The 22,715-nt window shown below is 45.7% G+C and overlaps 1 protein-coding gene across 1 annotated transcript in view; it reads right to left on the bottom strand.

Moving 5' to 3' along the window:
• Nucleotides 1-10,587: 10,587 nt before the first annotated feature.
• LOC117526918 (phospholipid phosphatase 3-like) overlaps nt 10,588-22,715 on the bottom strand; it is a 46,473-nt gene continuing 34,345 nt past the window's right edge. The window contains exons 5-6 of the mRNA XM_034189047.1: nt 10,963-11,139; nt 10,588-10,866 (exon numbers count right to left, since the gene is read on the bottom strand). Of these exons, the coding sequence (XP_034044938.1) occupies nt 10,768-10,866; nt 10,963-11,139 (276 nt within the window). The 3' untranslated portion in view covers nt 10,588-10,767. The remainder of the gene's footprint in view (nt 10,867-10,962; nt 11,140-22,715) is intronic.

Here is a 22,715-nt window from a genome sequence, read left to right as displayed (position 1 = left end):
TCCTCCTGTGTCTTCCCGTCTCATCGGTGCTTATTCTTATTGGTCCTTTATCTAAGATTTATTGGTTCGTTGGCTGGGTGTTGCTCTTTCCCCGTAGCAAGCAGGCAGTGTGTCAAAGAAGCACTTGTATGTTGCCAAAAACCCTTTCAAAGAACATGTGCATGACTTTATAGTGGCTTTACAGGCTACATACTGTAGGAAGAAAGTGCTGAAGTGTGAGTGTACATGCGTGTGTAGCTTGTTGAGAGAGTGTGTGTGTGTGTGTGTGTGTGTGTGTGTGTGTGTGTGTGTGTGTGTGTGTGTGTGTGTGTGTGTGTGTGTGTGTGTGGTGTGTGTGTGTGTGTGTGTGGTGTGTGTGTGTGCGTGTGTGTGTGTGTGTGTAGGCATACATGTATATAACTCATTCTTGTATAATAAATGTATCACAGTGAAGCATTTTATCAACATCACTGGGGGCCTCTTACACACAAGCCCCTCCTCGCTGGTTTTGAACTTTTGGCCAACCATATTTCACATCAAGACCAAAATCCCCACCCCCCGCCACAAACTGCTGGTGATGGAACTTATTGCCATTAACTTTATAGCGGAACTCTTGACTTCAGAGCTGATGACAAAGAACCTCAGAACTTTACAGCACCCCCTCCACCCCAAGATCCTTGTATATATATCAACCTGATGTGTTCTGATCGTCTTGTATTGCTATTGAATTTCAAGTAAAGATGTGAAACAAATGCTTGTGTCGTCCTCTCTGTGTGAAAAGAAGTATTTTGCTCAAAATAATAGCACTGTGTTTTAAAAAAGTGACTAAAGCGCAAAATCAGAAAAATAGCTTTTATTTCCATACATGCAAATGCATTGGGAACACTGCATATTCTATTCCAAATCAAAACACGAAGAGGCTGCTCAGCTAAAATGATTTCAGATGGTTTTAGATTGCAAACAAAACAAGAAAGACATGGAAAACTGTTGTGGCTGGCGTGCCTGGCTGGCTTTTGTTGGTCTTCTGTTTCTGTCTTTTGGTTTTCCTTCCAGGTGGTGTGCATTTGGGACTGAGTGGCTGTGTGGCTGAGTTATTAGGACCTCACCCTGATCACCTGCGGCTCGTCAGGACTCACAGCTGTGGTGCATCTACATGGATTGGAACATGGTGGCATTTAAGTCTAGAGTACACAGTGTGTATTTGCCAGAGACTCGACCTTGTGACCAGACGGGTGAGATCGTCGTCTCGAGAGCCATCTCATCATCAGTGGATGCAGAGAATGTCCAGGTTTGATGCATGGTCTGTGAAAGAGGAGAGGGTGAGGTCTCATGCTCGTCAGCACACTTCCTGAGGTACGTCAGGTTTTGTGACTAACATTTGTACAGTCAGTAAATGTGGTGTCCCTCACACCTTATTATATTGAGCTGTTATGTTAGTTGTTTTAATCAGCTTCCACTGCAGTGAGTTTGTGAACAGGGTGTTCCATGCCTGCAGGGTGGGAAGCTGATTAGTAATTAAGCCAGGAAGTGTTTGCTGTTTGTACACCTTTGAGCGGTCTCACATGATGATTTCTTCATTCACAGACTCGGTTTGTCGCGGCCACCTGGGGGGTGTCGGCGGGGTCCTTGAGTCCGAACTGGTTCTGGCTCCGGACCGTTAGTGCTGCTGGGAGCGCACCGTAATCCACCATGCCAGACCGCGCACTCTTTTGTTATATTTATCACATCACTGTTATGTTTATTAAACTCTGTTATCCTTTGTACCGTGCTCTGCTTATTTTATACTGGGTCCTTCAAACGCTGGTCGGTTCTCCGGGCTGCGTCCGACACATAACAGTAGTCTCTGGCCAAACATCATGGACCCAGCGGTAGCAGAGACGGTAACGCGCCGGGAAGGCGGCAGCAGATGTTCAGAAGTTATCCGGATCAGTTGCGGGTGCTCTCCGCCCGGATGGTGCGTGTTTGAGAAGCCATTACTGAATACTGATTTGTGCTCTCTTGCAGCTGTGATCCTGTGTTGTGCCTTATCCGTGGGTCGTGGTGGAGTGTGACTGGCGACGGCTTCGCGTCACGCTCCGACCGGATAAGAGGTTTAAACGGGAGCTGCAAGAGTGTGTCTGTAATGGGTGAACGCGCACGGCGGAGCTCTGTGGCACGGGTCGCTGAGCTTCCTGTGTTACAGTTGTAGCCCCGTTTCCCCGGATGAAGATAACTACTGCGTCTGTTGTGTCAGCTCCGGTGTTATTTAGTTGAAACACATTTTGGTTGTGTGTTTACACGTTGCTACGCACAGAAAAGCAGCATGAGTTGGGTTCTCTGTTACCAAAGGGGTTTTTTCATTTTTAGCACTTTGGCTCCCTCTGTTGGTAACTGAGTCACATTACCGTTAAGCTCTTAAGTTGGAACAGGTGTGTTCCATTTGTTTGAGCTTAACAGTATACGTCACTTATTAGTTTAGTGTTGGTTCATTTTTTGTGGGTGTTTTTTGAGTTGGTTTTAGTGTGGGATTTTTTTAACACTATTTAGTGTTCTGGGGTCATGACCCTGCAGTCTGTTTGGAGCTTAAAAAGGACCCAAGCAACTTCATGTTAGTCTGTTAGTCTTTCTTTTTATTTCTTTTAGTTTCACCTCCCAGGGTTTGATGGGACGGTCCCCTGGGGGGTGATGGGGGGGTAATTGGGTTGTTTTTTCTTTTTTTTTTGTTTTTTGTTATGCCCTCTCTTCTCCTCTGACTCCAGCCGTGTGAGCTGTACATGTCGGCGTTGCTGGAGTGGTGCAGTGTGGTTATGCTGGGCATTTCCCAGGTAACCTCTGCACCTGGGAGGGGGGGGGGGGGTCGGGGTGTTGTTGTTTTTTTTTGTTTATTGCTTTGAGCCGTCTGCCATCGGCGTGGCTGAGGTTTGGGGCAGTGGGATATACCCGCAGCTGGTGGCTGGTTTGGAAGTCGGAGGAGTGGTGCCGTTTTGTGCCGTCTGCCATAACTGCTGTTCCACTCCTCCCGGTTGGCTTCTGGGGTATAGTCACTGTTGGTGACGCTGGACGTGCTTCCAGTTTCCACTGCGCCAAGGGGGTGGGGTTGGGGTTGTTTTGTTTGTATGTTTTTTTTTCTTTCCTTTTGTTTTTCCCCCCAGTTTCCGCCCTCAGGGTGTGACTGTGGTGTCCTCTGGGGGGGAAAGGACTGTGGGTCCATCTAGCCATAGACGGCCGGGGCTGGGTCCATTGGTCATGAGGGGAGGCGTCTCCTGGGGTTGATGGAACGGTCCTCTGGGAGGCGCTGGGAGTCCCCGTGGGTGACCTTGGATCCCAGAGGGACCTCAGCTGTGGTTATTACTCCTGGAGCTGGTGGGATGTCCTCTGGGGGGTGTTGGTCCCTACATGTCGTCGGGGGGGGGGGGGGGTTAGCATTTTTATTTGCAAGCTTAAGTTTGGGTTGTTTTTCTTTTCTCCCCTTTCCAGGGTTTGATGGAACGGTCCTCTGGGGAGGGGGGGGGGGGTGGTTTGGTTGTTTGTGTTTGTCTTTTTTGTTTTATGACTAATCAGACTGTGAACATGGTTGGACAAAGGCTGACCGCACAGGTTTAAGAACTCCTGGCCACACCTGTGCTAATTGACAGACAGAAACAAAGGCAAAGATGCAGCCAGAGGAGAAGACATCAACCGTTCTGTTAAATGAAGATTCTGTTGGAAGATGTATGCAGATACGGTTTCCAGCCATGGTCCCTGGAGGGGGGTGTTTCTCCTGGGCCAGGTTTGTGTGGTTGCCGGGAGGCTTCCCGTGAGGGTGGGGTGCTGTTGTGGCTGGCGTGCCTGGCTGGCTTTAGTTGGTCTTCTGTTTCTGTCTTTTGGTTTTCCTTCCAGGTGGTGCGCATTTGGGACTGAGTGGCTGTGTGGCTGAGTTATTAGGACCTCACCCTGATCACCTGCGGCTCGTCAGGACTCACAGCTGTGGTGCATCTACATGGATTGGAACATAGTGGCATTTAAGTCTGGAGTACACAGTGTGTATTTGCCAGAGACTCGACCTTGTGACCAGACAGGTGAGATCGTCGTCTCGAGAGCCATCTCATCATCAGTGGATGCAGAGAACGTCCAGGTTTGATGCATGGTCTGTGAAAGAGGAGAGGGTGAGGTCTCACGCTCGTCAGCACACTTCCTGAGGTACATCAGGTTTTGTGACTAACATTTGTACAGTCAGTAAATGTGGTGTCCCTCACACCGTATTATATTGAGCTGTTATGTTAGTCATTTTAATCAGCTTCCACTGCAGTGAGTTTGTGAACAGGGTGTTCCATGCCTGCAGGGTGGGAAGCTGATTAGTAATTAAGCCAGGAAGTGTTTGCTGTTTGTACACCTTTGAGCGGTCTCTCTGTGTGTGGAGTGTGGACTCACATGATGATTTCTTCATTCACAGACTCGGTTTGTCGCGGCCACCTGGGGGGTGTCGGCGGGTCCTTGGGTCCGAACTGGTTCTGGCTCCGGACCGTTAGTGCTGCTGGGAGCGCACCGTAATCCACCACGCCAGACCGCGCACTCTTTTGTTATATTTATCATATCACTGTTATGTTTATTAAACTCTGTTATCCTTTGTACCGTGCTCTGCTTATTTTATACTGGGTCCTTCAAACGCTGGTCGGTTCTCCGGGCTGCGTCCGACACATAACAGAAAACCATCATTTGAATGGTTCAAAGAATAGCCAGAATGACGAAGACTCAGCCAATGATCAGTTCCAGGGTGTTCAAGAAGGTCTAAAGTTACCTATGAGGACTGTAATAATTAGAAGACACCTATGTGAAGCCAAGCTACGGGCAAGAAGCCCCCACAAAGTCCCATCGTTGAAAAAAATGACTGAAGAAGTCACAATTTGCCAAAGAACACATTGACTGGTCTAAAGAGAAATGGCTCAACATTTTGTGGGTGATGAAAGCAAGATTGTTCTTTTTGGTTCTAGGGACCACAGACAATTTGTCAGACGACCCCCAAAAAACTGAATTCAAGCCACAGTACACTGTGAAGACAGTGAAGCATGTTGGATCAAGTATCATGACTTGGGGATATTTCTCATATGGGGCCTACTTATCACATACCAGGGATCATCATCATACTTGGATCAGTTTGAATACATCAAAATACTTGAAGAACTTGAAGTGGGTCTTTCAACAAGACTGTGACCCCAAATAAACCAGCAAGTGAGCAGCATCTTGGTTCCAGACCAACAAGAGTAACATTATGGAGTGGCCAGCCCATTCCCCCGGACCTGAATTCAATAGAACCTATGGGGCGACACCAAAAATGCTGTTTCTGAGGCAAAACCAAGAAATACGAAAGGAAGGAACTGTGGAATGTAGTCCAATGGTCCCCGACTGGATTATTTGTTCACAGGGGTCAGGAAGCTGGTCAACTCCACGCAACATCAGAAACTAAATATTAGTTAAGTGATTCACAGGAAAGATACATCTTCAAGCATTTTCAGTTTATACAGAAAACATTGATTTTGTAAAGAAAAATGCAGCACTTATTTTTATGAACACCTAATATTCCCTTTTCTTCCCTTTCTGTAAAATAACAACAAATTAGATAATTTTTTTCTTCATGTTTTAATTTGGATTAGAATGTGCAGTGTTCCCAATGCGTTTGCATATATGGAAGTAAAAGGTAGGATTTTGAGTTTACTCATGTTTTTATACACACTGCTATTATTTTGAACACAATTATATGTCTCCAGTAAGGTAAAAAGGTGGAGATGCTGATGTATTTTTATGAAGAAAGGCACAAAATACAATGCGAAAGAAAAATGAGATAAACTGAGTTCATAAAAACCTCTGTCAACTGATTCCAAAGCATGTTAGGGATGATAAAATATAAATACTGAAGCAAATAGTGAAGTAAACACTCCTTAATGTAATCAGAAACTCAGTGCTGGGGTTATTTAACTCTGGCTGATATCTCAGAAAGTACAAGTAGCAACCTTCAACATTTGCAAGACAGATAGGTACCTCAGTAATCTTTCATGGTGAGCCAAATACATCAAAATGGATTTTTTATTACCTCTTCCATGGAGATAATGTTTTTGACCTGGTTTTTCATCTGACATCAAGGTAAGATATCTTGGATCAAGCAAGACCTGAATATACTTTAAAGGATCTTGTAATTCCAGGATTTATTGATTGATTGATTGATTTTTTTTATGTTTCTCTAATGTCTCCCTATTGATTTAGTTTGAACTTTGGTGAAACAGCAGTAGCACCATCACTTAAGCACTTTCAAGAACAAATTCTAAAAGAAAAATTTTGAAGGTTTTGATTCAGTCATTACTGGCTCTTAGTCTGTCTGTTTCATTTTTTGAGATGGTAAAACAAAAAACCCTCGCACACTGCCTCACTTGCAACACAAAGGTGGATTTAATCAAGCAACGTTTTGGCCTGTGGCCATCATCAGGCAAATAATTGCTATGAATGAAAAGCCATCTTAAATAGGGTTTGGCTGGTTACGTCACAGGATGTTGTCATAGAAAAAACATAAAAACCCTTTCACAATGTACACATCCATATCCATAAAACTCATGCAATAATGTATACAAAATAGATATATACCTATATATCATAGTGAAAAGTATTATATACCTATAAGACATGGATATACAAGGTCTGTTAGAAAAGTATCGTACCTTTTTATTTTTTCAAAAACTATATAGATTTGATTCATATGTTTTTACGTCAGCCAAGCTTGAACCTTCGTGCGCATGCGTGAGTTTTTCCAAGCCTGTCAGTTGCGTCATTCGCCTGTGGGCAGGCTTTGAGTGAGCACTGCTCCACCCCTCTCATCGTTGTTTCATTGCGAGGGAATGGCGGAATGATTTGGGCTTTTTTTCCATCAGAATTTTTTCAGAAACTGTTAGAGACAGGCAGCTGGAAACCATTCAAAAAATTTATCTGGCTTTCAGTGAAAATTTTACGGACTTCACAGAGAATAAGGAGTGTTACTACAGCTTTAAGGACGACCCACAATGGCGCACGGCGCGCCGCGCTCCGAGCCACCATCGAGAGGCAGAAACCACCACTTCATTTCTAAACAGATCACTGTGTGGAGCCGGGACCGCCGTGTGCAATTTCTCTGGTTATCACAGGAGCTGGACATCAGCCATTTTCCTGCAGATTTTACTTTTAACAAGAGATTTTGTCATGGAAAGCCGCGCGGAGGCTTCGCGCGTCACGACCGATTCGCTGATGAAGCGAGACAAAGGAACATCTCCGTTTCGGAGTGTTAGAGGACAAGTTGGGACATGCCTATCTCGGCTTTCAGTGCTTACCATTCGAGTGAGTATAAGAGAAATTGTGGAGAGCTGGGTTTTGATGTAATCCTTCAAAGCCTATATAAATTGTAATCTTGATCAACAAATCTTGATCCAGAATCTGGATCCAGATTACCTCTAAAATTTAATACAGTCTCCCATAACCTGATTATGGGAGACTCTATGTTGAAAATTTAGTCAAAATCTGTGCAGCAGTTTTAACATAATCCTGCTAACAGACAAATAAATAAATAAATGATGATAATTTTATTATGTTCTTGGCAGACATAACCAGTCTTACATTGTGAAACAGAGATAAAACAGTTCAGCAGATAACTAAAACAATCTTTCAAATGGTGATACAAGCACCAAATTTGCCACAATACTCCTTAGACGTTACTCTTTTCGAAAAGCAGGAACACCCTGCTTTTTCAAGTGTATGGGGTAAAAACAGAAATAATGGTGATAAAGGCCAATTTCAGTTTGTACAGGGATCGAAAGTTGATCCAATTTTGGTAAAATGTGGTGGAGATTATTGGTTGAGCTAAAAGGATTAATAAATAGAATAGTTTTGACCATATTGAATGTTTACTGTCCAATGTAAAGGTCAACGAATGTTGATGTCCATTGGATTCTCTGACATATGACAGATCAATCAATCAATTCAATCAATCAGTTTTATTTATATAGCGCCAAATCACAACAAACAGTTGCCCCATTGTAAGGCAAGGCCATACAATAATTACGTAAAAATTCCAACAGTCAAAACGACCCCCTGTGAGCAAGCACTTGGCGACAGTGGGAAGGAAAAACTCCCTTTTAACAGGAGGAAACCTCCAGCAGAACCAGGCTCAGGGAGGGGCAGTCTTCTGCTGGGACTGGTTGGGGCTGAGGGAGAGAACCAGGAAAAAGACATGCTATGGAGGGGAGCAGAGATCAATCACTAATGATTAAATGCAGAGTGGTGCATACAGAGCAAAAAGAGAAAGAAACACTCAGTGCATCATGGGAACCCCCCAGCAGTCTAAGTCTATAGCAGCATAACTAAGGGATGGTTCAGGGTCACCTGATCCAGCCCTAACTATAAGCTTTAGCAAAAAGGAAAGTTTTAAGCCTAATCTTAAAAGTAGAGAGGGTGTCTGTCTCCCTGATCTGAATTGGGAGCTGGTTCCACAGGAGAGGAGCCTGAAAGAAGGCCAATATGGGTGAGATATGCTCTCTCCTTCTAGTCCCTGTTAGTACTTTAGCTGCAGCATTTTGAATTAACTGAAGGCTTTTCAGGGAACTTTTAGGACAACCTGATAATAATGAATTACAATAATCCAGCCTAGAGGAAATAAATGCATGAATTAGTTTTTCAGCATCACTCTGAGACAAGACCTTTCTAATTTGAGATATTGCGTAAATGCAAAAAAGCAGTCCTACATATTTGTTTAATATGCGCTTTGAATGACATATCCTGATCAAAAATGACTCCAAGATTTTTCACAGTATTACTAGAGGTCAGGGTAATGCCATCCAGAGTAAGGATCTGGTTAGACACCATGTTTCTAAGATTTGTGGGGCCAAGTGTTGTGTGTGGGCCGCCAGAAGAGGAGGTACTGCTGGCCCACCACCAGTGGGCGCCCTGCCTGAAGTGCGGGCTTCAGGCATGAGAGGGCGCTGCCGCCATGGACACAGCCGGGGGTGACAGCTGTCACTCATTACCTCTTGACAGCTGTCACCCATCTACTCAACATCATCTCACTCCATAAAGACCAGACGTCATCTCCACCTCGTTGCCAAGATATCATACTTCATTGGAGGTAATATCCTCAGCCGTTTGTGTTTTTTGCAATATATCTGTATATTGTGAGTGTTTGCAGGAGTACCGGTTCCTTTTTCTGTGGAGGCTGAGTGAGTGCAGGACGACACTCTTTTCCCCTGAGGAATCACTGCGGTACTCTGCACCATATTGAGTGAGAGGTGGAGGTGGCATTCCCACCGTTGTTGTTACTGGGTGTACACACACCCACACTTGACTGTCTTTGTTCTTCGCCAGCAGTACCAGATCCGACAGTCGGGGACGGTGATCACCTGGGAATTCGGGACTTGGCGGCTCCAGTATTCACCAGGTTCTGGGGCGGCGGAAATCGTGTGGTTCCGGCACTTCTCAGGACAGACGTCTTCTATCCTCGAGCCTGCCCACACGTCACCTTTGTGGATTGACTGTAATGATATTCTGAGATTGTCTGTATATTCGTTGTGCACATTCACAACATTAAATTGTTACCTTTTGGCTCATCTATTGACCGTTCATTTGCGCCCCCTGTTGTGGGTCCGTGTCACTACACTTTCCCAACACCAAGTACAATAACTTCAGTTTTATCTGAGTTTAAAAGCAGGAAATTAGAGGTCATCCATGTCTTTATGTCTGTAAGACAATCCTGCAGTTTAGCTAATTGGTGTGTGTCCTCTGGCTTCATGGATAGATAAAGCTGGGTATCATCTGCGTAAGGGAATAAAATTGGTCCTAGCACAGAACCTTGTGGAACTCCATAATTAACCTTAGCCTGTGAAGAAGATTCCCCATTTACATGAACAAATTGTAATCTATTAGATAAATATGATTCAAACCACCGCAGCGCAGTGCCTTTAATACCTATGGCATGCTCTAATCTCTGTAATAAAATTTTATGGTCAACAGTATCAAAAGCAGCACTGAGGTCTAACAGAACAAGCACAGAGATGAGATGTCACCATGTAACTTCATAAGCACAACACATTGGTGCAGAGTATTTCTAAAACCCCATTAATTCAACCAACACCACCCTGCCTCAAAATGATAAAATCCATCCATTACTTTTAGAGAAATGTACAAAAACAAACCGGTGACCCCTCATCTGTCAGGTAGTGGTGGCAAAAAATAAAAAATAAAAAAAAATCCCAGAAACAGTAAAGAACACTTTTTCAACACGGATCAAACATATTTACAAACAAACAAACACAAACCTAGATTTCTGCATGGGATCATTTTAGTAAAACAAGTTATTTACTTTCATTGAAATACATTCACTGAGTTTCTGTAAAATAACAGGAAACGATATATTACATGATTACATAATTTGTATTGTATACTGTATATGACTTATGAAATGATTAGTTAGAATAAGAAATAGCAAAGTTTTGTTGAACACAGTGCATAGTTTTACAAAGTGCTTTAGTGTACCGGTAGTGAAATTCAGTTGTGGAAAACAAAATCCTCATAAATGATGCTGTCGGTTTCAAAGGTAAAGTGGTGAGTGCTTACCAACAGCAGGTACTTCTTAAATACATTTTCGCTTACAAGATCTTTATGGATACTACCTGAGGATTTCTCTCGATTACAGTATTGAGGTTTGTGGTCTGTCTTCACAGGAAATGGCCTGACATTCCTCACATAGTTTGTTGATCCAAAATGGACTCCCTTTAGGTAAAGGGGTCATGTGGTTGTACGTGTGGGAGCTGCACGAGGTGAAGACTAGCACACGGTGTGGTGAGGTGTCAGTGGACTGTCCACCACCTGATCAGGTGACAAAGCCGACCTGGAGCTTTTAAACATTGATGAAATGTGGAAGGCCTGCCGAGCACAAACACAAAGACAAACACTTCAAACAGACTTTTAACACTATGATCTGAGAACACCAACTCACAGAAAGAGTACAAACATACTGACCACCCAGTAAGCGGTGACAGCTCCCTGCATATAACCAATGATGACGTCCGATGGGTGGTGCCTGTATTCTGAAATGCGGGTCAAACCCGTATAGAGGGCCAACAGAACCAGGGAGATCTGCAGCAAAGGTCTCAGTAAACGAGCACCGCACCAAGTAAAACGTGCCTGCAAATAAAACTACAAGACAAAACTAAACATTGAGTTATTTAGTCCGTAAACTGTCAGAAAAATAAAGATCAAAGATTTCTGATGATGCAGTTTTATTCAAGCACAGCCCATTTTCAAGATTTATGACAGTAAACTCAACTACTTGTAAAATACCACAAATGTTAAAAAGAAAAAAAAAAATGTACAATACATAAATAGGCCGCACTTGTCTATAAGCCACAGGTCTTCATGTTGTAACATGAGATATTTTCAGAAAAAGATGTTAGACAGAAAGATTTTTAACTTTTAACTTTTTTTTTCAATTCCAATCATGTTTATATATATATATATATATATATATATATATATATATATATATATATATATATATATATATATATATATATATATATATATATATTTTTTTTTTTTTTTTTTTTTTTTTTTTCTTTGTGAATCATGAGATAATGTCATCGCGTGCAGCCAGGAACACCTGGTGTCTGTGGTAAATGAGACGTTAAGGGGGTGCTGTGAATTTTTCAACTTGTGGCGCAAAGACAGAGACACGGTGGGGAAGAAGAAGGCTCCGCTGACTGATCTGATGGGGCAACTGCGATGCAAAGTGAATGAGAGGGACTTTTCTTCAGCCACAACAAGGAATTAAGATATGATGAATCCACTGAAATGAACAGGTAAGGCCTTATACTGCATTTAGTCTGTGTGTGAATCTACGATGCATGACGACTGCAGCTTTCAATCATTGGACAGCATCAACTGATGTATTTTGACTTATGAGAAAGCCTGTCAAATCCATAAATTAGCTGCATCATTGTTTAAGATGCAGTGTTCAAAGCGTGTGAAAAACGTAGTGTCTTATAATCTGGAAATTACAGAAGTAAAAATCTAAATGAGAAAAATAGCAATGATTGCTTGATGATGTGAGCAGCAAAACAAAATGAAGCAAGATATGTGACAGTATAGAACAGACATAAGGCGTGATGAAAAGTTTTAAGCCTGACCAAGAAGAAACCACAAAGGAATTAATGTAATGCTTTATTTTTCAACATAATCCCCATGTACGTCCACACACTTTTCCAGCATCACTGCAGTGCCTTAATCCCATTCTTATAGAAGGTCTTATCCTGGTGCTCTAGGAAGTCAGATAATGCAGATATAACATCAATCTCAGGATTATAATGAGTTTCAGCAAGATGCGTTTTCATGTTTTGAAACAGATGTAACTCTGAAGGAGGCAAATCAGGGGATTAAGGTGAGTGTTGAACAAGTTTGAAGCATTCATGAATGGCATTCATTGCGATGAGCAATGTGCGGACCGGAGCATTGTCCTGGTGAAACACATCACCTCTTCGGAGCATTGCACACCAGTTCTGCTTTAGTTTCTCCTTTAGTTGTTGCTAAAGCAGAAGCATAAAAGCCACATGTCTTCTTGAAGATGGTGCCACAAGCTTGGCACACCTATCTTTGGGCAGTTTTGCTCATTCCTCTTGGTAGCAGCTCTCAAGCTCCACTGGATGGGTAGCATCACTGCACAGGCATTTTCAGGTCTCTCCAGAGTTGATCTGTCAGATTCAGGCCTGAAGCCACCCCTTTGATGTTCTGGCTGTGTGCTGAAGGTCATTGTCCTTTTGAAAGATGAACTGTCACCACAGTCTGAGGTCAAGTGCGCTCTGGAGCACGTTTTCATCCAGAATGTCTCTGTACATTGCTGCATTCATCTTTCCCTCAATCCTGACTAGTCTCCCAGTTCCTGCTGCTGAAAAATATCCCCACAGCATGATGCTGCCACCACCATGCTTCACTGTAGGGATGGTGCCTGGTTTTCTCCAAGCATGATGACAGGTATTTACAACAAAGACTTCAATCTTTGTATCTTCAGACCAGGGCATTTTGTTTCTTATGGTCTGAGAGTCCTTCAGGTGCCTTTTGGCAAGCTCCAGGTGGGCTTCCATGTGTCTTTTACTAAGGAGTGGCTTCCATCTGGCCACTCTACCATACAGGCCTGATTGGTGGATTGCTGCAGAGATGGTTCTCCTTCTGGAAGGTTCTTCTCTCTCCACAGAGGAATGCTGGAGCTCTGAAAGAGTGACCATTAGGTTCTTGGTCACCTCCCTTACTGAGGCCCTGCCCCCAATTGCTCAGTTTAGACGGGAGGCCAACTCTAGGAAAAGTCCTGGTGCATCCAAACTTTTTCCATTTACAGATGATGGAGGCCACTGTGCTCATTTGGGACTTCAAAGCAGCAGACATGTTTCTGTACCCTTACCAACATTTGTGCCTCAAGACAATCCTGTCTCAAAGGTCTACAGACAATTCCTTTGACTTCATGCTTGGTTTGTGCTCTGACATACACTGTCAACTGTAAGACCTTATACGTAGACAGATGTGTGCCTTTACAAATCATGCTATATGCTAATAAAAGTCATGTACTGTACCATACATGCATTTATCATTTCTGCCACTTTTTCCCATGCCTCTGGACATTTTATACATTTCACTGAGCATCAATTTGTAACTTTTTAATTGACTGTTGTTATTTTATAAGCCAATTACTGATTCTAATGTTCTTTCATGTCAGTATAGCAACATATTGGGTAACAAAGTAAAACCCCTTTGATTTGGTCCTTGACATTTGTAGTGGCCTGCCAAGGGCATCGCCCCTTGACATGTCTGCCACCTACAGTAGTGTTCAGAATAATAGTAGTGCTATGTGACTAAAAAGATTAATCCAGGTTTTGAGTGTATTTCTTATTGTTACATGGGAAACAAGGTACCAGTAGATTCAGTAGATTCTCACAAATCCAACAAGACCAAGCATTCATGATATGCAGACTCTTAAGGCTATGAAATTGGCTATTAGTAAAAAAAAAAAGTAGAAAACGGGGTGTTCACAATAATAGCAGTGTGGCATTTAGTCAGTAAGTTCGTTAATTTTGTGTAACAAACAGGTGTGAATCAGGTAAGGATGAAAGTCCCTCTGTTAAATAAAAGACGTGCAGAAGAGGTTACAATTTGCCAAAGAACACATCAACTGGCCTAAATCAAATCAATCAATTTATTTATATAGCGCCAAATCACAACAAACAGTTGCCCCAAGGCACTTTATATTGTAAGGCAAGGCCATACAATAATTACGGAAAAACCCCAACGGTCAAAACGACCCCCTGTGAGCAAGCACTTGGCAACAGTGGGAAGGAAAAACTCCCTTTTAACAGGAAGAAACCTCCAGCAGAACCAGGCTCAGGGAGGGGCAGTCTTCTGCTGGGACTGGTTGGGGCTGAGGGAGAGAACCAGGAAAAAGACATGCTGTGGAGGGGAGCAGAGATCAATCACTAATGATTAAATGCAGAGTGGTGCATACAGAGCAAAAAGAGAAAGAAACAATGCATCATGGGAACCCCCCAGCAGTCTACGTCTATAGCAGCATTTCTAATTTTAGAGATATTGCGCAAATGCAAAAAAGCAGTCCTACATATTTGTTTAATATGCGCATTGAATGACATATCCTGATCAAAAATGACTCCAAGATTTCTCACAGTATTACTAGATGTCAGGGTAATGCCATCCAGAGTAAGGATCTGGTTAGACACCATGTTTCTAAGATTTGTGGGGCCAAGTACAACCTTGTGGAACTCCATAATTAACCTTAGTCTGTGAAGAAGATTCCCCATTTACATGAACAAATTGTAATCTATTAGATAAATATGATTCAAACCACTGCAGCGCAGTGCCTTTAATACCTATGGCAAAGAGGTATAAAGAGAAATGGAGGAATATTTTGTGGACTGATGAGAGTAAAATTGTTCTTTTTGGGTCCAAGGGCCGCAGACAGTTTGTGAGATGACCCCCAAACTCTGAATTCAAGCCACAGTTCACAGTGAAGACAGTAAAGCATGGTGGTGCAAGCATCATGATATGGGCATGTTTCTCTTACTATGCTGTTGGTCCTATATATCGCATACCAGGTATCATGGATCAGTTTGGATATGTCAAAATACATGAAGAGGTCATGTTGCCTTATGCTGAAGAGGACATGCCCTTGAAATGGGTGTTTCAACAAGACAATGACCCCAAGCACACTAGTAAACCAGCAAAATCTTGGTTCCAAACCAACAAAATTAATGCCTCACAGATGTGAAGAAATCATGAAAAATTGTGGTTATACAACTAAATACTAGTTTAGTGATTCACAGGATTGCTAAAAAAGCAGTTTGAGTTTGTAGCATCAACAGCAGATGCTACTGTTATTGTGAACACCCCCTTTTCTACTTTTTTTTTACTAATAGCCCAATTTCATAGCCTTAAGAGTGTGCATATCATGAATGCTTGGTCTTGTTGGATTTTTGAGAATCAACTGAATCTACTGGTACCTTGTTTCCCATGTAACAATAAGAAATATACTCAAAACCTGGATTAATCTTTTTAGTCACATAGCACTACTATTATTTTGAACACTACTGTATCTCAGAGTTACGTACATGTGACAAATCAAATCAAATCAATTTTATTTATATAGCGCCAAATCACAACAAACAGCTGCCCCAAGGCGCTTTATATTGTAAGGCAAGGCCATACAATAATTACGGAAAAACCCCAACGGTCAAAACGACCCCCTGTGAGCAAGCACTTGGCAACAGTGGGAAGGAAAAACTCCCTTTTAACAGGAAGAAACCTCCAGCAGAACCAGGCTGAGGGAGGAGCAGTCTTCTGCTGGGACTGGTTGGGGCTGAGGGAGAGAACCAGGAAAAAGACATGCTGTGGAAGAGAGCAGAGATCAATCACTAATGATTAAATGCAGAGTGGTGCATACAGAGCAAAAAGAGAAAGAAACACTCAGTGCATCATGGGAACTCCCCAGCAGTCTAAGTCTATAGCAGCATAACTAAGGGATGGTTCAGGGTCACCTGATCCAGCCCTAACTATAAGCTTTAGCAAAAAGGAAAGTTTTAAGCCTAATCTTAAAAGTAGAGAGGGTGTCTGTCTCCCTGATCTGAATTGGGAGCTGGTTCCACAGGAGAGGAGCCTGAAAGCTTAAGGCTCTGCCTCCCATTCTACTCTTACAAACCCTAGGAACTACAAGTAAGCCTGCAGTCTGAGAGCGAAGCGCTCTATTGGGGTGATATGGTACTATGAGGTCCCTAAGATAAGATGGGACCTGATTATTCAAAACCTTATAAGTAAGAAGAAGAATTTTAAATTCTATTCTAGAATTAACAGGAAGCCAATGAAGAGAGGCCAATATGGGTGAGATATGCTCTCTCCTTCTAGTCCCTGTCAGTAGTCTAGCTGCAGCAATTTGAATTAACTGAAGGCTTTTCAGGGAACTTTTAGGACAACCTGATAATAATGAATTACAATAGTCCAGCCTAGAGGAAATAAATGCATGAATTAGTTTTTCACCATCACTCTGAGACAAGACCTTTCTAATTTTAGAGATATTGCGCAAATGCAAAAAAGCAGTCCTACATATTTGTTTAATATGCACATTGAATTACATATCCTGATCAAAAATGACTCCAAGATTTCTCACAGTATTACTAGAGGTCAGGGTAATGCCATCCAGAGTAAGGATCTGGTTAGACACCATGTTTCTAAGATTTGTGGGGCCAAGTACAATAACTTAAGTTTTATCTGAGTTTAAAAGCAGGAAATTAGAACTCATCCATGTCTTTATGTCTGTAAGACAATCCTGCAGTTTAGCTAATTGGTGTGTGTCCTCTGGCTTCATGGATAGATAAAGCTGGGTATCACATGCGTAACAATGAAAATTTAAGCAATGCTGTCTAATAATACTGCCTAAGGGAAACATGTATAAAGTGAATAAAATTGGTCCTAGCACAGAACCTTGTGGAACTCCATAATTAACCTTAGTCTGTGAAGAAGATTCCCCATTTACATGAACAAATTGTAATCTATTAGATAAATATGATTCAAACCACTGCAGCGCAGTGCCTTTAATACCTATGGCATGCTCTAATCTCTGTAATAAAAATTTTATGGTCAACAGTATCAAAAGCAACACTGAGGTCTAACAGAACAAGCACAGAGATGAGTCCACTGTCTGAGGCCATAAGAAGATCATTTGTAACCTTCACTAATGCTGTTTCTGTACTATGATGGATTCTAAAACCTGACTGAAACTCTTCAAATAGACCATTCCTCTGCAGATGATCAGTTAGCTGTTTTACAACTACCCTTTCAAGAATTTTTTGTTGTGAAAGTGTAATGACACGGACCCACAACAGGGGACGTAAATGAACGGACAATAGATGAGCCAAAAATACAACACTTTACTGTTGTGAAGCGTGCACAACAAAATACAGACAAATACAGAATTTAGACAGAGTCAAATGTACTAAGGTGACGTGTGGGGAGGCTCGAGGATAGAAGACGTCCATCCAGAGAAGAGCCGGATCTCACACGATTTCCACTGCCACCGAACCCAGAGAATACTGGAGCCGCCAAGTTCCGTGTCCCCAGGTGGCCACCATCTCCGGCTGTCGGATCTGGTACTCAAAGGCAAACGATATCTCGGCAGCGGGGTGGAGATGAAGGCGGCAGCGCCCTCTCGTGCCTGAAGCCTGCACTCCAGGCAGGGCGCCCTCTGATGGTGGGCCAGCAGTACCTCCTCTTCATCGGCCCACACAACAGGACCCCCCCCTCAACGCGCCTCCTGGCGCCCGACCAGGCTTGTCGGGGTGTCGGTTGTAGAAGTCAGTCAGGAGGGCCGGGTCCAGGATGAAGCTCCTTTTCACCCAGGAGTGTTCTTCGGGTCCGTACCCCTCCCAGTCCACCAAATACTGGAACCCCCAGCCCATACGACGGACGTCCAGGAGCCGGTGGACTGTCCACGCGGGCTCCCCGTCGATGATCCGGGCAGGAGGCGGCGCCGGGCCGGGAGCACAGAGGGGTGAGGTGTGGTGCGGTTTGATCCTGGAAACATGAAACACGGGGTGGATCCGCAGTGAAGCTGGGAGCCGGAGCTTCACTGCGGCCGGACTGAGGTCTTTGAGGATTGTGAAGTTGCCTATGTACCTGTCCTTCAGTTTCGGGGAGTCCGCTTGGAGAGGAATGTCCTTTGTGGATAACCACACCTCCTGCCCGGGCTGGTATGCAGGGGCCGGGGAATGCCGGCGGTCTGCATGGGCCTTAGCCCTCATCCGGGCCTTCAACAAGGCAGAACGGGCGGAACGCCACACCCAACGGCATCTGCGTAGGTGGGCCTGGACCGAGGGCACACCGACCTCTCCCTCCACCACGGGAAACAATGGGGGCTGGTACCCCAAACACACCTCAAATGGGGAGAGGCCGGTGGCAGAGGACACCTGGCTGTTATGTGCGTACTCGATCCAGGCCAGGTGGTTGCTCCAGGCCGTCGGGTGCGCAGATGTAACACAGCGGAGGACCTGTTCCGGTTCCTGGTTGGCCTGCTCTGCCTGTTAGTTCGTCTGTGGGTGATACCCGGACGAGAGGCTCACGATGGCCCCCAGTTCTCTGCAGAAGCTCCTCCAGACCTGGGAGGAGGACTGAGGACCACGATCCGAGACAATGTCTGTTGGTATCCCATGCAGATGCACGACATGGTGAACCAGGAGGTTTGCAGTCTCCTGGGCCGTCGGGAGCTTCGGGAGGGCCACGAAGTGGGCCGCCTTGGAGAAACGGTCCACTACCGTGAAGATGGTCGTCATGCCCTGGGACGGCGGGAGGCCCATGACAAAATCCAGGCCAATGTGAGACCAGGGGCGATGAGGCACCGGGAGCAGTTGCAGCAGACCTTGAGCCTTCGAATGGTCAGCCTTCCTCCTGGCGCAGATGGTGCAGGCCTGGATATACTCCCGGATGTCAGCTTCCATGGACGCCCACCAGAAGCGCTGCCGGACCACTGCCACGGTTCTTCGCACCCCTGGGTGACAGGAGAGCTTGGAACCGTGACAGAAGTCCAGAACTGTAGCTCTTGCCTCTGGTGGGATGTATAAGCGGTTCTTCAGACCTGTGCCTGGGTCTGGGCTTCGTGCCAGGGCCTCCCGGACGGTCTTCTCCACATCCCAGGTGAGGGTGGCCACGATAGTGGACTCAGGTATGATGGATTCCGGTGAATCCGACAGCTCTGTTTTGACTTCATCCTCGTGTACCGGGACAAGGCGTCCGACCTCTGATTCTTGTTCCTGGGGCGATAGGTGATCCGGACGTCAAAACACCCGAAGAACAGTGACCAGCGGGCTTGCCTGGGGTTCAGCCGCTTGGCGGTCCTGATATACTCCAGGTTCCGATGGTCTGTGAAAACCGTGAACGGCTCCGAAGCTCCCTCTAACAGGTGTCTCCACTCCTCAAGAGCCTCCTTCACCGCAAGAAGTTCCCGATTGCCCACGTCATAGTTCCGTTCTGCCGGGGTCAACCTGCGAGAAAAATAGGCACAAGAGTGGAGGACCTTGTCGGCCTCCCCGCTCTGGGACAGCACGGCTCCTATCCCTGAGTCAGAGGCGTCCACTTCAACCACAAACTGGCGGCAAGGATCGGGCTGCACCAGAACTGGTGCAGTCGAGAACCGACGTTTCAACTCCCTAAACGCGGCTTTGCACCGATCCGACCAGGTGAAGGGGACTTTTGGGGAGGTCAGGGCTGTCAGGGGGCTAACTACCTGACTGTAGCCCTTAATGAACCTCCGATAAAAATTTGCAAAACCGAGGAACTGTTGTAGTTTCCTACGGCTTGTCGGTTGGGGCCAGTCTCTCACCGCCGCAACCTTGGCCGGATCAGGGGCGACGGAGTTGGAGGAGATGATGAACCCCAAGGACAAAGAAGTGCGGTGGAACTCGCACTTCTCGCCCTTCACAAACAGCCGGTTCTCCAACAACCGCTGCAGGACCTGACGTACATGCTGGACATGAGTCTCAGGGTCCGGGGAGAAGATGAGTATATCATCCAGATATACGAAGACAAATCGATGCAGGAAGTCCCGCAAGATGTCATTTACCAATGCTTGGAACGTTGCGGAGGCGTTAGTGAGGCCGAACGGCATGACCAGGTACTCAAAGTGACCTAACGGGGTGTTAAATGCCGTCTTCCATTCGTCTCCCTTCCGGATCCGAACCAGGTGGTACGCATTCCTAAGATCAAGTTTTGTGAAAATTTGGGCTCCATGCAAGGGCGTGAACACTGAATCCAACAGAGATAACGGGTATCGGTTGCGAACCGTGATCTCGTTCAGCCCTCTGTAATCAATGCATGGACGGAGTCCGCCGTCTTTCTTGCCCACAAAAAAGAAACCAGCACCCATCGGGGAGGTGAAGTTCCGGATCAGCCCGGCAGCTAATGAGTCCCGGATGTAGGTCTCCATTGATTCGCGCTCCGGACGTGAGAGGTTGTACAGCCTGCTGGACCGGTACTCAACGCCCGGAATCAAATCAATGGCACAATCGTATGGACGGTGGGGGGGAAGGGTGAGAGCCAGATCTTTGCTGAAAACGTCAGCAAGATCGTGGTACTCAACTGGCACCGCCGTCAGATTGGGGGGAACTATAACCTCCTCACTAGCACTTAAACCAGGAGGAACCGAGGATCCTAAACACTCCCGGTGGCAGGTTTCGTTCCACTGAGCCACAACCCCAGACGGCCAATCAATCCGGGGATTGTGTTTTACCATCCACGGGAAGCCCAAAATCACGCGGGAAGTAGAAGGAGTCACATAAAACTCTATCTCTTCCCGATGATTCCCAGACACCACCAGAACTACTGGTTGTGTCTTGTGTGTGATTAAAGGGAGAAGGGTGCCATCTAGTGCCCGTACCTTCAAAGGTGAAGGAAGCACCACCAGAGGGAGCCCTACCTCCCTTGCCCATCTGCTGTCCAGCAGATTCCCTTCTGACCCCGTGTCCACCAGTGCTGGGGCTTGAAGGGTTAAATCCCCGCTCAGGATTGTGACTGGGAGACGTGTGGAAATACGTGTACGTCCCACGTGAATGTCTGGACCCACCCTTAACCCAGTCTCTAAGGGCGGGCGTTTGTGTTTAACCGTTTGGGGCAGTCTCTCTGCTGATGCTCATTTGAGCCGCAGAAAAAGCACTTCCCGCGGGCCATTCTCCTCTGTCTGTAAGATGATCTTAATCTGGCCCTGCTCGTGTCCATAGCATTGTCAGCAGGGGGAGCTGTTGCCACACGGAGCGCAGAGGCTGTGGAGCGTGGGGAGGGCGGAACCTTGTCGGAACCGGAAGGAAGAGGGACGGCGCGTGCCATGTCCTTCGTCTCGCTCCCGACGGCGTTCTGCTAATCGATTGTCCAAACGTATATCTAGATCGATTAGACTATCCAAATCCCGCGGCTCATCCTTAGCCACCAGGTGCTCCTTCAGGACCGACGACAGTCCGTTCATGAAGGCGGCGCGGAGCGCAGCCGTATTCCAGCCGGACCTCGCAGCCGCAATGCGGAAGTCGACTGCATACTCAGCTGTGCTCCGACGTCCCTGTCTCATAGACAGCAGCACTGTCGAAGCGGTTTCGCCTCTTTTAGGGTGATCAAAAACCATTCTGAACTCCCTCACAAACCCAGTGTAAGTGGTAAGGAGCCGTGAATTCTGCTCCCAAAGCGCTGTAGCCCAAGCGCGTGCCTCACCTCAAAGCAAATTAATGACATAAGTCACCCTACTGGCGTCTGAAGCGTACATTCCGGGACGTTGTGCAAAGACGAGCGAACACTGCATTAAGAAGTCAGCGCACGTCTCCACACAACCTCCGTACGGCTCCGGGGGATTTATGTAAGCTTCAGGGAATGGTGGGGGGGTTCGTTGGATGACCAGTGGAACGTCTATATTCGGCACCGGGTCAACAGGAGGAGAAGCTGCAGCCACGCCCTGAGCGCACGCTTCCACCTGCGCGGTGAGAGCCTCCATCCTACGGTTGAGGATGACATTTTGCTCGGTCATTAAATCCAACCGAGCAGTAAAGGTGGAGAGGATTTGCTGCAACTCACCGATCACGCCCCCTGCAGACGCCTGTGCATCCTGCTCTTCCATTGGCTGTCCAACAGATGGTTGACGCCCCTCGAGATCCATGACGTTGGCCGAGATATCCTGCTGTGAAAGTATAATGACACGGACCCACAACAGGGGGCGTAAATGAACGGACAATAGATGAGCCAAAAATACAACACTTTACTGTTGTGAAGCATGCACAACGAAATACAGACAAATACAGAATTTGGACAGAGTCAAATGTACTAAGGTGACATGTGGGCAGGCTCGAGGATAGAAGACGTCCGTCCAGAGAAGAGCCGGATCCCACACGATTTCCACTGCCACCAAACCCAGAGAATACTGGAGCCGCCAAGTTCCAAGTCCCCAGGTGGCCACCGTCTTCGGCTGTCGGATCTGGTACTCAAAGGCAAACGATATCTCGGCAGCGGGATGGAGATGTCTTCCAGCTTTTATGGAGTGGTTGATGAGTTGATGATAGGTGACAGCTGTCAGAAGTTAATGAGAAACAGCTGTCACTCGCGGCTGTCCTGTGAGGCGGCAGCGCCCTCTCATGCCTGAAGCCCGCACTCCAGGCAGGGTGCCCTCTGATGGTGGGCCAGCAGTACCTCCTCTTCAGCGG

The sequence above is a fragment of the Thalassophryne amazonica genome, chromosome 15 (genome assembly GCF_902500255.1).
Source record: "Thalassophryne amazonica chromosome 15, fThaAma1.1, whole genome shotgun sequence".
Lineage (NCBI taxonomy): Eukaryota > Metazoa > Chordata > Actinopteri > Batrachoidiformes > Batrachoididae > Thalassophryne > Thalassophryne amazonica.
This window is presented reverse-complemented; position numbering and strand designations above follow the sequence as displayed.